A 13654-nucleotide genomic window follows, 5' to 3' on the forward strand; every position below is an offset into this window, starting at 1 on the left:
ACATTACAAGATCAGATTTTACATTCTTTTTAAAGGTCAGGACATTTTAGATCTGAGGTGTTTATAAGACTTGTAACTTGTAACCTAAGATCTGGAAGGGTATCTGAGGTCTTTGGGGTTAATACATCTGGGGCCATCAGGCTAAAGGATTTGATTCCAACCTGTCGGCAGTTAGAGCATGATGGCACGAGGTTCTCCTGCCTGAGTGTATGGTTACCCAGACTCACTTGTCAGGCAAAATGGCATTGTAATAGATGTAGTGTATAAATTTGCATATAAAATATTGTACGTGGTAAATTTATAAATTGTCACAAAAATCTGGACTCTCAGAAGCAACTCGAGGGCGTCTCCAAAATTCTAAGGTCCATTGTGCAGCTGTGAAAGCCACAAAATTTGCAACAGAAACGATAAGGCTGGACTGGAGATGGCCCATTCATCAAGGGTGGACCCCACTTCACAGCTACTCAAGATCTGATATCAGTCTTGGTGGAGGATCCGGGAAGATGATTGAACCAGTGGCCCAAAGGGAGGATCTGGGAGGATTCTTGGGTCTTTTCATACCACCAAGAAACCCTTTCAAACCTCATTTGGAGATAAAAGAATACATGAATATTCGGACCTTCAATGGGCATTGCCTCCGGACAGAAAAACTGTATAAAAACCAGCACACCGAGACCCAGTATTTGTGGGCAAGATTGGACAGCACCCTTATTGCTGTTCCACTGTCCACCCAGCATTTGATCGATGTTGTCCAATTTTCTTGTGGCATTTTAAAATTGATCTTGAAAATTGCTAAATAAATTCTTTGATTTTGGATTGGCTTTCAATCATTTATAACAGCATTGCTAGCCAAGGTGGTTGTGTTAGGCCATGAGATATCTGAATTCATGAAATTCAGAAATCTTGAAGGCAGGGAAATAGTTGTATGGTGATGACTCTCCATGTTTATTATACTTAAAGGTTGATGATTTTTTTTTTAATATAGCTATCTCCTAAAGCTTTTTAATAGTCTTTTACTAAAGTATAACCTATATTGCCTTGTTTGTTACCTGCTGCAGGAAGCAATATTTCAGGGTGCTGTCTCTTTCTGCAGATATTCTTCGTGAGTTCAACCCATCCTTGGTAGGGTATTCCGTTGGCACTGGAACACAGAATTCAAACAATGCTGCATTGAACCAAGCCGTGGCTGGGGCTGTTGCAGAGTAAGAGGAAAACTTCTAATTTTAATAGAAATTTGATTTTTTTTCTATAAAATTCCTTGTGACTAAAAAGGCCCAAACCCTGGACTTTGGTATAAGCACGCTAAGTCTAATAGGCAAAGATTTCTTTATCCTGACTATAGCATGAAGGCCAAGAAATGTGATGAGGCCTTTGCAGTGTTTCTAATCTATGTTAAATAAATTAGCAACAAAAGTGGTACTCTCTCTGACATTTTCAGCCAAGAAAGCCACGGTATTTTACAAACACTATTCAGAAAGCTATTCTATTGTGAGTCAGACAAATCCTCTTGTCATCAGGACCAAGAGTTTGTGTAGAGACTGAGAAAATTGTGGATTGTTTAATTCCTGGTCAGTCAGTGCTGGGAATTAACTAGAGATCACTATGCACTGTCTTCAGTGCAATTCATATCCTATTTTTGCCCACTGATAACAGTTCTTATAAGACCTACTTCAGTGCCTTGAGGCCATATAATAACATTGGTACAAGCACATGCACTTCAGAACTATGTCCATTGATAGCATCTGTCTTATGGTGGGAAAAGTGCATTTTCTATATAGTTTGTAAAAGAGTAACTATGCAGCATTTGCAAAGTAGCCCAATGCCTTTTGGATGCTAATTATTTCCTTTTTCCATCACTGTCTCAAAACAGCCTTTGTTGGCTATATCTTATATTCCATTCAATGAAAATTGGACTTTCTCTGTGGTTTTTGGGGTTTTGATGTCCATTTGTCAGCTTTCCTCTTTGCCTTATTATTTATGCAGGATTCTTTCTTTAAATTTTTATTAATTTATTTTATGATTTTATTTTTAGGGATGTTCCTGGACAGGTTAGGAAGCTGGTAGACCGCATGAAGAATGATACCGTGAGTTCAACATGTCATGAATATCTTTAGAAGGAAGTGGCATGGCTTCATTAGTTTCTAACAGACCAAGAGCAGAACTCAACAGTGAATGCCAAACTTTAAAGCTGTAGGTACAGCAGGGTACAGCATAATACTTCCCAGTGCAGAGTGTGAGTCAGCACAAAATGATCTGTAGCTTAGTCTTAAATGAATTTGTACCAGCATGTGATAGTTACTATTAAACCCATGTAATTGTAGCCTTTTCATCATTTTTTCTGCAAGTGGCTGTAAATGCAGTGCTGTTGCTTCTGCTTCCAACCTGTGTCACCCTGTAAGATAACAGAACCTTTTCTCTGTGAGGATTTTGCTGTGGTGCTATTAATTATCTTGTAAGCAGGTGGTTTTTCGAGCAAAAATGATGCATGCTAGCATGTTGAGGGCAAGCTTTTCAAGTAGCAAATCGTGTGGGGTGAACATGTGAAGTGAGGAAGAGATTTGTTTTCTACAGAAACAAATTAGTCCCTTCTTTCATCTGGTCAACAGCTGATTTTTGACTTACACATTTATTGTTAGGAATTATTTGATTAATGGTCTGTAAAATACACATTAGGTTGAGGATTGCTTGCATATTTCTCACCTCAGCTCCTGCTTTGAATGCTTGCTATTTGTAATTTGTCAAATGTGCTATGCAATCAGTGACCTAAGTTACATTTTAATAGTTTGGCTTTCCAATTGTGCAGCTGGAAAGCAGCCAAAAGTCTTCAGGCTATCTGTGTCCATGTTTAGTGTAAATACTCTGGTGTGTACATATTGGCTCAAATATTTGCAGTACTTTCCTTCTTGATTCACTTTCTTGTAAACAAGATTTCCATCTGATGGATGCACCTGAAATGAGATTAAAAGGAACAGCAACTAACAATGAAGGGTTGGATGGTTTTCATTTAAAGCTTCTGAGCACTACTCTGCCAAATTTATTGGTCTGAGAATGTTAACAGAAATTAATGGAAATATCGTTTATTTAGATAATAAATGTTTTTTATATAACTAGTGATGTTTGTTCTGACTAGAAAGCATGCTCACAGTAGAGGTCATATATCTTTGATTTAAGAGATATTTTTACCCCCACTTTTTAAAACACTTGTTCAGTGCAGGAGGAAGTTTCTCCCTCTTTTTTATTTTTTTAACATTTTGACACCAGACTATTAAACAGCGTGTTTACTAGTGGGGATATGTTGCCTCCTGCCTTTGAAGAAAGATGTTTTTAAGCCACTGGAGGCTGGTGCGCTATTGGTGCTTTTCCTATTGGTGTTTTGCACTGAAATTAAAGCATTAGAATATTGAGCATAACCTCCTCAACATGCTACTAAGCATATCTGAAGCTTTCCTCAAAGCTAAGAAGGTGTTTATTTACTGTGGCATAATTACCTTGATTTAGCTCTCCCTTTGCAAAATCCTTGCAGAAACCAAAAAAACTGTAATATTTTATCATTATTGTTAGAGTTAGTATTGCCCCACTGTTCTTTGCAGTTTGTCTCATAGCAAGTCTGAAATTATTGTCCCCCAAGGTTTACCAGCAGGATGGCAGCATTATTTATCACACAGTAAAATACATACCATAATTTTTGCTATTAAGATATATTTCTAGGACTGCGGGAAGAGTCACTCTGTATGCACAAGATATTACTAAGAGAAGCATACAGATAGGATTTGAGCAATAGTTTTCTGAAGCATATAGTTTTCCATTATGCCATTGACATTGTAAGTCTGGTTTAGATCATAGTAGTTTCTACATCTTCAGTCATGACTACAAGCTTGTTATGGATGCCTAGGGAATGATAGCCATGTACTCTGAGAAACGGGAAATTTGTATTTAGTATGTTGCTGGCATCTCCCCCCTTTTCTTTTTTTTAATTATAAACTTCTGTTCCATCTCCTTCTGTGTAGAGAATAGATTTCCAGAATGACTGGAAGCTCATAACACTTTTCATAGGAGGAAATGACCTCTGCAAATTCTGCGAGAATCCAGTAAGTTTCCTGCAGCATGAACAGGGCCAGTCAAGCCACAGAGTCTTTATGAATTTCAGGGAGTAAGAGGGAGGAGCTTGGTGGGTGAGACCAAAATATCCCAGGTCTTAATTGTGCAGCTGTGGAATGTAATGGTACTGAGACCTTCAGGTTGCTCAGCATAATGTTTTGATAATGTTAGTGACACCTTTAGAACACCTGTAAATCACAGAATTATTGTTACTTTGTTTTGCTGCTAACTAGGATAATTTTTTGTTGCATAGTCACTTTACCTCCTGTAGATAAAATGCCAAGTGTTTTTACTCCTCTTTGCCTTGTCACACTCCTAAGTCTTACTTGGTTCTTTCTTAATATTTTTAGTGCTATGGGAAAAGTTCTAAGCCCGGCTTACACTAATTCAATTATATGTAATGTAGTATATATTATATATATACAGCATACATACAGCATCTAGCCTTTGGTAGAGGAGGTGATAGGCTGTGGCAGACTCCTCTCTTGGTGACGAGGGTTTCCTACTCACAGGCAGTTGAGCACATCCTCGTCACCCTTCATGATTAATCTTGGATCAGGAAGGACAGCAAAGCAGCACAGTAAGATGGTTACAAAACAAGGAAGGAGCAAATTACCCATTCCTACCTTCTGCTGTCAACCCAAACACAAAGTGCCTGTTCACATGACTGGGGTGGGTGGCAAGGGGAGAGTGTGTGTGCATCCAAGGATCCCAATGATCTTCATGTGGCACAAGTACAAATAGTGCCAGCCACAGCACTCTTGGTGAGCTGTGACCTATGAAATGAAAAAGGGATCTGAGCTGTCTGCTTTTATAGAGTAGGCAAGTGGGGCTCTCAATGAACTTCTGCTTGAAATTAAATGAGAGAGAAAAAAGGCTGAAAATCAGACAGACATTTCTCGTAAGAAAGTTTATGTGACTGTTGTAGTCCCACAAATGAAAAAATAAATGTTGGATTACTTGAGACAATAAAATTAGAGTGTTTAAACCATTAAAATGGAACAAGGAAATTTTGGTACTGAAAGACAAGTATATGAAGTAATTTCATTCCCAGCTAAACACTTAGGTTTTGCCATTTATTATTTGTGGCAGGCAAGGAGTGTATGGGAGACATGTTCTAATATTCGATACACCACAAATAAATGTACCTGTACACAAACTGTTCTCTCCCATATATGGCCCCTGTTAATGAGTTGTTAGCTGTGCTTTTAAGACCAGCCCAAGAAAGCCTGGGAATTGAAGATGTTGTGATATCTGATAATACCCTGTGAATTTTCCCCCTCACTGGTATCCAGTTGCTGCTAGATCTTTTCTTGCTGGTGAGATAGCTGTGATGGGGAGGAGGAAAAGCAGAGACAGGACCATTTTGCCTATGACTCTGTTGCTTTTGACCCAAGAGTTAGAAACATAAACGCTACTGTGAGAGACTCCAGCTAGTGATTCTTGTCCCTGCCTGAGTAAACTAATAATAAAATCCAACCCACTTGCTTTAACAGGTACACCATTCTCCTGAAAACTACACCTACAATATACAAACAGCTTTGGACTTACTTCACAAAGAGGTAAATCAAACTTTTCAGGTATGTGGGAGCAGGGGTTTTGTTCTGTTTGCAAAGCAGTCACTGATTATTAATTAAGAATTTATTTCCTTGCTTTCATCTGCAGAGTACTACTGTATGCAGAGGTGTTTGCTCACAGGAAAATCCTTGTGAAAGGCAAAAAGGGCTGGAGAAGTTTTTTACCAAAGGAATACAGATATTCTTAGTTCCAACTCATGTGCTGTGGACAAATAATATAAAAAAATATTATAACAAAGGGGAACAAATTATTAATTGACTAGAAAATGCTTTGCTTGTTCTTTAAACTGCAAATTTTTGTGGTCATTAAGAGAGAGATTCTGATATTCCACATAAAGAATGATGAGAATACTTCAAGAGATAGCAAGTGTCTGGGTCTTGCTGAGAGTGATAACAACTTGTTTGGACCTTTTTGAAGCCATTATTTTTAAGTGACCCGCTATCAACATTTAGCATAGAACTAGGCAGTGCAGGCAGGAGCAGTAATTTAGTATTGCTTGTGTGGGGAATTAATTATTGAGAAAGTACTTTGAACACCTCTGTTATAAATAATACACAATGCTTAAATCAGCAGGCTGCTACCAAGGTCTGCTGTGGCTGTGTGGGGACAAAACCATCACTGTGTGCTCCAGGTGTTTGCTATGGTTTTTTTTGTTCTCTTGGCAGGTTCCACGGGCATATGTGAACCTGGTGACGATGCTTTCCATAGCAAGACTCCGGGAGCTGCATGCATTGAAAAACAATAGCTGCCCAAAACTGCTTATGAGGTTTGCAGATGATTTATGTTACAGCTCTCATTGTTGTTCACAGAAGGCTGCAACGTTTTCTTGGGAAGTTTTTTCTTAAAGGGAAAAGGATCTAGTATTTCAGACTACCAAACATCTTTCCCTGTGCATGTGCATGTACCTACATTTTGATTTCAACACAGCATTTAGAATAAGCTGTCTCTCTGTTGCTGGCTCTGTATCTGAGCCCTGCTGTTATTGCTTCTTATGAAGGTGCCACTTTTGACTCCGCACTTACCCTGCAGGTGAGTTCAAGCCAGAGCAGAGAAAGCTCAGCTGTGCACTCTTTGGTGAAAATAGAGAAGACATTAAGACACAAGGCTTTCTGGTTGTATTTACAGATTTACTTTTCTGCACTTAAAACTCTTCCTCTTGCTTCCACAATTTTCAGTCTCTGTAATCTCATTGCTGATTATGAGTTTTATCTCTAATTAGTGTCTCAAGTAGATGTTTTGGATGCTTAATTGTGCCGCCTGTTGCTTTATGGCTCAACAATCCTTTCCAGTTCAGTGTTAGTCCACTACTAAGGTGGCAGGTCTGCACCCTCAGTGGGCTTTTGGTAACTCAGATAGGGTCCAGCATTGTCCCCTGGAGTTGCTTCTGGCAGGACTTGCTTGTTTTCAGAAAACTAAGTCTCTGCTTTTCTGGACAGACAGGGAGAATAACTTTGTCCTGTGAATGTAGACAGCCACTGCTTTTACAGGAGGGACAGAGATGTAACCCTCTTGCTATGATTTAAGGGCTCCCTCGTGGCTGTGAGTGGAAAATTGGTTTTGAAACTCAAGGAGGTGGGGCTCCCAATAGCCAGTTGAAGTTATTTTTTAAATTTTATTTATTTATTTGTTTATTTATTTTAAACAAAGGTTACTGGCTAGAGTAATCAAGGCCCTAATCATTGGACAAGGACAGTTAGCGAAGCCTTTAAGATTAGATTATCTCACAATAGCTGTAATCTTTCCCCATCATTTCAGGTGCCTTACTGAATTTAACTTTTGCCTGTCTGGCAGCAAGCCAAGTTTACAGGGCAATATACAGACCCTATTATGGGATAATAAATGCTGTTCTACTGAGTAGAAGAAGAACCTGAAGGAGGATTTTGATCTTGAAAGTCTTCTCTTTTGTTTTCTGAGAGTAGCAAACAACCTAGAGAGAAGATGTGTCTACTAATGTTGCCTAACATATGTTTCTGAAACTTCTGAAAACACAGCTTAGATTTGTATTGTTTTCATATAGATGTAATGTGGAAGTAAAAGCTTTTTTCAGTTGGTCTCCATTAAGACAAGTTTGGACATGGCAGGGGTCTGTGTATATTTTACATGTATCAGCTGCACCTCTATAGGAGGTATTTTTCTAAGAGCTCTCTCAGGGTTGCTTTACTGTGGTCACACAGTCAGGATTTTTGAAAGGAGTCCTTTTTCTAATTTGGATTTCTCAAGTAATGATGGGGCATGCCCAGGAAGATGGAACATCCCAAAAATATCCTTATGCTAGAAAGATCAAAACCTCAGGGGAGGGATGAAGGTGGCCAACATGAGTTCACGGAATCTTAAAATGTCTCAGATTATAATGGTTCTCTAAGGATGGAGAATTCCACATCAGTCCTGGTGATTGTTCTGGTGCTCTACCAGCCTTGCTGTGAAACATACGATAACCTCTGACTCTCTTAGCTGATTAGAGTGAATTTGTGGCAATTCCATCTTGAAGGATGCTTGCACAGTTCTGCTGAAACAAACCATGTTGCACAAGTGTAGTTGTGAACAGTTTTTTGTGATGGGTTGGCCCCAAGTGCCAGCCAAGTACTCCACACAGCAGCTCATTCACCCCATCCCAGCAACATGGGGAGAGAACAAGGATTGTGTGCAAGAAAATTCATGGGTCAAAAGAAAGACCAGAAAGCCGTGTACCAAGTATCATTGCAGGCAAAACAGACCTGATTTGGGGAACTTAATTGTATCTGTTGTCCATGAGCATGAACATTTAATTACTGTTTCAGGTATTGGGAAATGAACAAAGAAAGAAGTTGAAAAGTTAAAGCAGCTGTCCTCCCTCCTTCTCAGGTTCAACTTTTCTCCAAGTATCTTTCCCCCCACCCTTGTTACTGCCCCAGGGTATTCTCAGTCCCTTCAGTGAGGCATGGCTTGGGGTCTGGATCTGGTATCTCTGCCATTCCTTCCTGTTCACTCTTGTCCTGTGCTCCAGCATGAGTCCTATGGTCATGTGCATCCACAGGCTGTGGTCCCTTCCAGGAGTGCCTGTTCTGCCATGGAGCACCTCTTCCTTGCTCCTGCTGTTCTCTCCTCTCCTTCTCTGGTGTCTTCTGCCCTTTCTTAGGTAGGTTTTCACTGAGACACCACCAGCTTGGCTGAGAGGCTCAACCATACCCTGTGGTTGGTTTGCTGGAGCTATGCCCAGAACAGGCAGCCCTGGCCCCTCCTCACAGATCACTCCTGCTGCTGAAACCTTGCCATGGGCACACAGTGTGGGTTTTTGCTTGCGTGGAAGCTTTTCCTCACTTTCTGTTCATTAATTTATCCCTAATAAATGTGTTTCTGCTCAAGAATTGGGGGTATGAAGAAACTCAGGGTTGAGAGGTAGTGCTCTCATTCAATGGCCTTTCAAAGAAATCCCTCTCAGTGCTTTTAATCCTGCAGTTTGTCAGCTGGGAAGGAAGGGAGGAAAAGCAAATCTCAGTGCCATGCTCTTATTCCACAGGATGCTGTGCCCTTGTGTCATAAATCCTAAGGACAATTCCAATGAGTTAAAGAAGTTGATCTACTTTAACAGGAGGTATCAGGTAAGGCACACTGCATTTGTTAGAAGTTTAATGTCATCCTTCTGTTGATCAAGGGACCACAGGTGGGCTAATTTGAAAGGGGGGGACAGTTTCCAGTCATTCTAATGACATATTTGTAGTGATTAAAAAAAAGTAGGATCAGGATCTTTACAATTCTGTTTCACTAAACCAACAAAACAGATGAGAAGAATAATTGTTACAGAGCTGTAGAAAGTAGAGTATGTCAGAGTGCCAGCAGCTTTTTGTTCAGTTATGTTATTGAAAATCAAGTTAAGTCAAACAACGTGGTAACTCAGGAACAAGTTTTCAGGCACATCAAGTCAGCCAAACCAAAAACATTTTGGTGGTTCTGGAAGGACATTTTTTTGACAGAAAACCTAATCCCTGAGCAGGCTGCCAGTCCTTGTCAGTCAGGCAGCCATGCATAGGCTGCCTCTCTGCAAAGAAGCCCAGGATGAGTGTCTCAAAAGGCAACTGCATTGGCTGCCTGGCACAAGCTGAAAACTATGGTCATGTCTGAGCTTCTGCAGGAGGCAGGGGCAATCCCTGGGTGATGTGTAAATGGATGGAACAGCCTAATGAGCTGAACACAGAAGGAACAATGACAACTTTTCTTTGACTCTTTAGGAGAGAACCCGTCAGTTAGTGGAGAGTGGAAGGTATGACACGAAGGATGATTTCACGGTGGTTATGCAGCCATTTATGACTAATATGGAAATGCCAAAAACACAGGTAAAACTAACAAGAAAACCACACCTACATTAAATCCTGGTACAATGCCTCTGACTTGTCAAAATTGTTTTAGCTGTAAATGTAGCTAGACGTTTCCTGACATAGTAATTAATTACTGCGTTCAATTACCATCCAAAATTGCATAAAATGTTTATGGAATATGAGACAATGGGCACCAGGAATACAGGCCTTGATTTGGGGGTCTGCAGTTGGACAGCCATGAAGTAAATATTTTAGTTCAAAGTCTTCATCAGGAAGCACTTGCTCTACATTCCCTATACATCATTTACAGTAGTTTGGTAAATGGCCTTTGGTATGAAACCCCATATGTTTCAAACCACTGTCATGTGTAAATTACAAGGGAAATAAAGAACACAATTGATATCTGTGCCCAGGTATTCACCATTCAGAGTCATGGTGGTCTGTATTCATTATTACTTTGGGAATAGTATATTAAGGAGTTTTAAAAGGCTTCTTAGTTCTGAGTTGCTAACTTTCCCTGCCCTGGTTTAATTCTGTTTGCCTCAGAGGCCTTTGCAGATACTTTGTTTAGAAGTCAGTGGGACTATCTCACTGGAAGAGAGAAGACAGAGTGCACAGCTTGTTGCATATTTGCTGCCTCTGTGACAACGCCTATCTTGTTTTCTAGGAGGGGTGGCCAGATGATTCATACTTCGCCCCAGATTGCTTCCACTTCAGCAAAAAGGCTCATTCCCAGCTTGCACGTGCTTTGTGGAACAGCATGGTAAGATTTTTAAAGGTTGAGTTGGTCTCTCCTTGCTCGCTTCATCCTGCCCTTGGCAGCATAACCCCCCCAGAGTTCTGGTAGGTAGCCATATCTCTTCTGAATTGTGTTTACAAAGGATTAGAGTGATCATATGAAGGAAGGTCACCTGAATTGTTCAACCAGTCATATCAAACCAGTAAATCTGAGGGTGTGTTAAGGTTGTGTCCCTCTGGAAGATGACACTTGCCAGGCACATTGATCAGCAGGCCACATTGCAGGTGTATGGGAATTGGCATCTTCAGCACATGAAGCAACAGTGCATGGGGGCAGCTACCAGCATTGGTGCAGTGCCCTGCAGTTGTCTTGCTGCCCTGCAGAGGTGGTCTCCACTGACTGGTGGTTGCAGCACAGCATCACCTATCGCTCTCTGGTACTCATCTGCTTTTCCTCTGGGCATCCCTTTTTCCCCCAGCTGGAGCCTGTAGGGGAGAAGACAGATAATCAGCCCATGGAAGATGAGATTGTCCTCAACTGTCCATCTGAGGTGAGTTACTAGGGTGTCTGTGTTTATGTGGAGATGCTGGGAGTGGCTGGGGGACTGTGTGGGCCTTTACCCAGTGCCTGGAGCTCTGTCTCTGTGAGGGTGGTCTGCTCCTCCTCACACAGTTTGTGCCACTGCCACCAAGAGCAACTCGAGCTCTCACCCAGGAGATGATGGAGGGCAAGCAGGAGTAAACTTCCTCGCAGTCACACACCACAGCTGGCCAAACACAAGGGAAGGGTGTTTGGCCTACCTAACAAAGATCATCAAGTGTCCACATTGAATGGCAGAGCTTCAGTGGGGGGAAACAGAGCAGTGGTGGTATCAGTCAGTATAGCTTTGCAGGATTCACTGGGAATACCTTGCAGTGGGGCCACAAGCTTCTTGTGAGCCACACGCAGCAGGGTCCTGAGGGTATTCTCTAACTTCTGTTATAAAAATACAACCCAGATCTACACTGTTGTTACACAGATTTTAAAAAGGCCTTTTTATTTATTTTTAATCCCTGGGTTTTATTTGCTTCAAGCTGGTAATCATCTACAGATATCTGAGAACTGAAGTTTGGGGAATGGAAGTCTCCATGTATTCCTCTGATGCTTTGCATTGAATCAGATTGCCTTCTTTTGTAGGCTGAGCCATTCCTGAGGACGTATAAGAACAGTAATTACACATACCCTAACCAAATTCCAGTAAGTGTCAACATCACCATCCCGCTGTTACTCTGCTGCATCTGTTCCTATATGGTAACCAAATGACTAATGTTCTGCAGCACAGGAGAAATGAGGGATCTGGGAGGCTGAGTACATGGCACCGAGCAGGGAAGTACTCCCTGAGTTAGACAAAATGCATCAGAAAACACCTGTAAGAACACGTGCTCAAACAGCACTGTTATCAGTACAGGATGCTGCACTCTCCTGAGCAGTACTGAACATGACTATTGAATTGAGCAACCAAGACCTGTCTAGTTAATTGCATACTAAAGAGGCTCCAGTTTATCCACCTGGCCTCTGCTGAGAAGATCCTAGTTACTACTGACTGTATTTGCTAGCCAAATGCTGTTCAGCTTTCTTTTTCTCTTTAGAATTATGGGAGCCAGCTGCTATGTGAGGACAGGTCTCCATCCTCCCATCCTGCAACTTCAGGTAGTTTTGCCTGTTTTATGTTAAGAGGTTGAATTGCCTTCAGCTGTCCTTCAAGATGAATGTTAATTTTTCTGCTGAAATGGTTGCTGGACTGTGAAAAACATTGCTCAGAAAGGGTGTCATGTTTTTCAGCAGATGCTTTACAGATACAATGCCACACTGTCACGCAAGGTAGCATTCTGACTAAGTAGCTTCACTGAACTCACTGCCAGTGGAGAACTTTGAAATAACTTGTGATAAAATTCAAATTTGAGTGCTGACCTAGCTTATAAGCTATTCCACATAATGTCATGGAACGAAACTGGAAAAACAGCTTCATTCATGTTAGTCTGGAATTTAGCAGTATTCAGTTTTTCAAATAACTTCTTATTGTCTTTTCTTTAATGCGCTGTTCCTGCTTTGTGTAATTCTGCATTGTTTTACCTTCACTTTGGTGCAGGATATTGTTTGCCACTTATTGTTATTTGCTCCTTGCTCTTCTGTCTTTTCAGTAGCGATGTTAACCATTGAAATACTGAATAAGATGCATATGTTGGTGCTACAATCACAGGAGATGAGCTGGAAAGAACTTCTGATTTATCACTTGGGTATTGCAAAAGCAATGTGACAGGGCATCATAATGCACAATGACGTATTTCACATACACAGTAGAGAAAAAAAAAAGCTATTTCCTAACCAGGTTCAACTGTATCTCTTTCCTTTGCAGTGCATTCCCTAAAGCCAGCTGATGTGAAAATTTTAGCAGCCCTTGGGGATTCTTTGACGGTAAGAAGATGGTGTTTTTACTGTTCTCTTGGTAAAACTACAAACATGTGCTCGCTCCAGTGGAGGGGAAATAGCTATTGTACCCAGAAGCAAAGATCTGTTCATTCATGGATGATAATAGATCTAGCAGCTAGATTAAGAAAGAAGGTGTCAGTCTTCCAGCACTCTGTTCCCCCCCCCCACCACGTATTCGCATGCTTTTGAACTCAGGCAAAAACACAGGCAAATCCTTTAAAGAGGTGCTGAGGAAGTTTGCTGAATTGGAGGCAAAAGAGATCAGATGCTGTTGAAGTGAATGGGACATAGCACAAGGCTTTTGTTACTGTGCTGTTCACAGTTTTTGTCTGAATAGGAATGGACTGATGAGCCTGTTCTTCAGCCTTGGTTCTTTCAAGAACAGAATGCAACTAAGTGGTGTTGGATAATAGCATTTAAATCATTTTAGCATTAATGAGATAAAAAAGTATGGGGTGAGAGCCCTCTGACTCAATGC

General features: G+C 40.9%; 1 protein-coding gene across 1 annotated transcript in view; it reads left to right on the forward strand.

Moving 5' to 3' along the window:
• PLB1 (phospholipase B1) overlaps nt 1-13654 on the forward strand; it is a 78839-nt gene that overhangs the window by 28119 nt on the left and 37066 nt on the right. The window contains exons 21-32 of the mRNA XM_066180406.1: nt 1094-1202; nt 2033-2084; nt 4008-4088; nt 5595-5660; nt 6342-6442; nt 9173-9254; nt 9882-9986; nt 10636-10731; nt 11186-11257; nt 11884-11943; nt 12336-12396; nt 13103-13161. Of these exons, the coding sequence (XP_066036503.1) occupies nt 1094-1202; nt 2033-2084; nt 4008-4088; nt 5595-5660; nt 6342-6442; nt 9173-9254; nt 9882-9986; nt 10636-10731; nt 11186-11257; nt 11884-11943; nt 12336-12396; nt 13103-13161 (944 nt within the window). The remainder of the gene's footprint in view (nt 1-1093; nt 1203-2032; nt 2085-4007; nt 4089-5594; nt 5661-6341; nt 6443-9172; nt 9255-9881; nt 9987-10635; nt 10732-11185; nt 11258-11883; nt 11944-12335; nt 12397-13102; nt 13162-13654) is intronic.

The sequence above is a fragment of the Chamaea fasciata genome, unplaced genomic scaffold (assembly GCF_029207755.1).
Source record: "Chamaea fasciata isolate MVZ Bird 193981 ecotype frontalis unplaced genomic scaffold, bChaFas1.0.hap1 SCAF_3, whole genome shotgun sequence".
Lineage (NCBI taxonomy): Eukaryota > Metazoa > Chordata > Aves > Passeriformes > Sylviidae > Chamaea > Chamaea fasciata.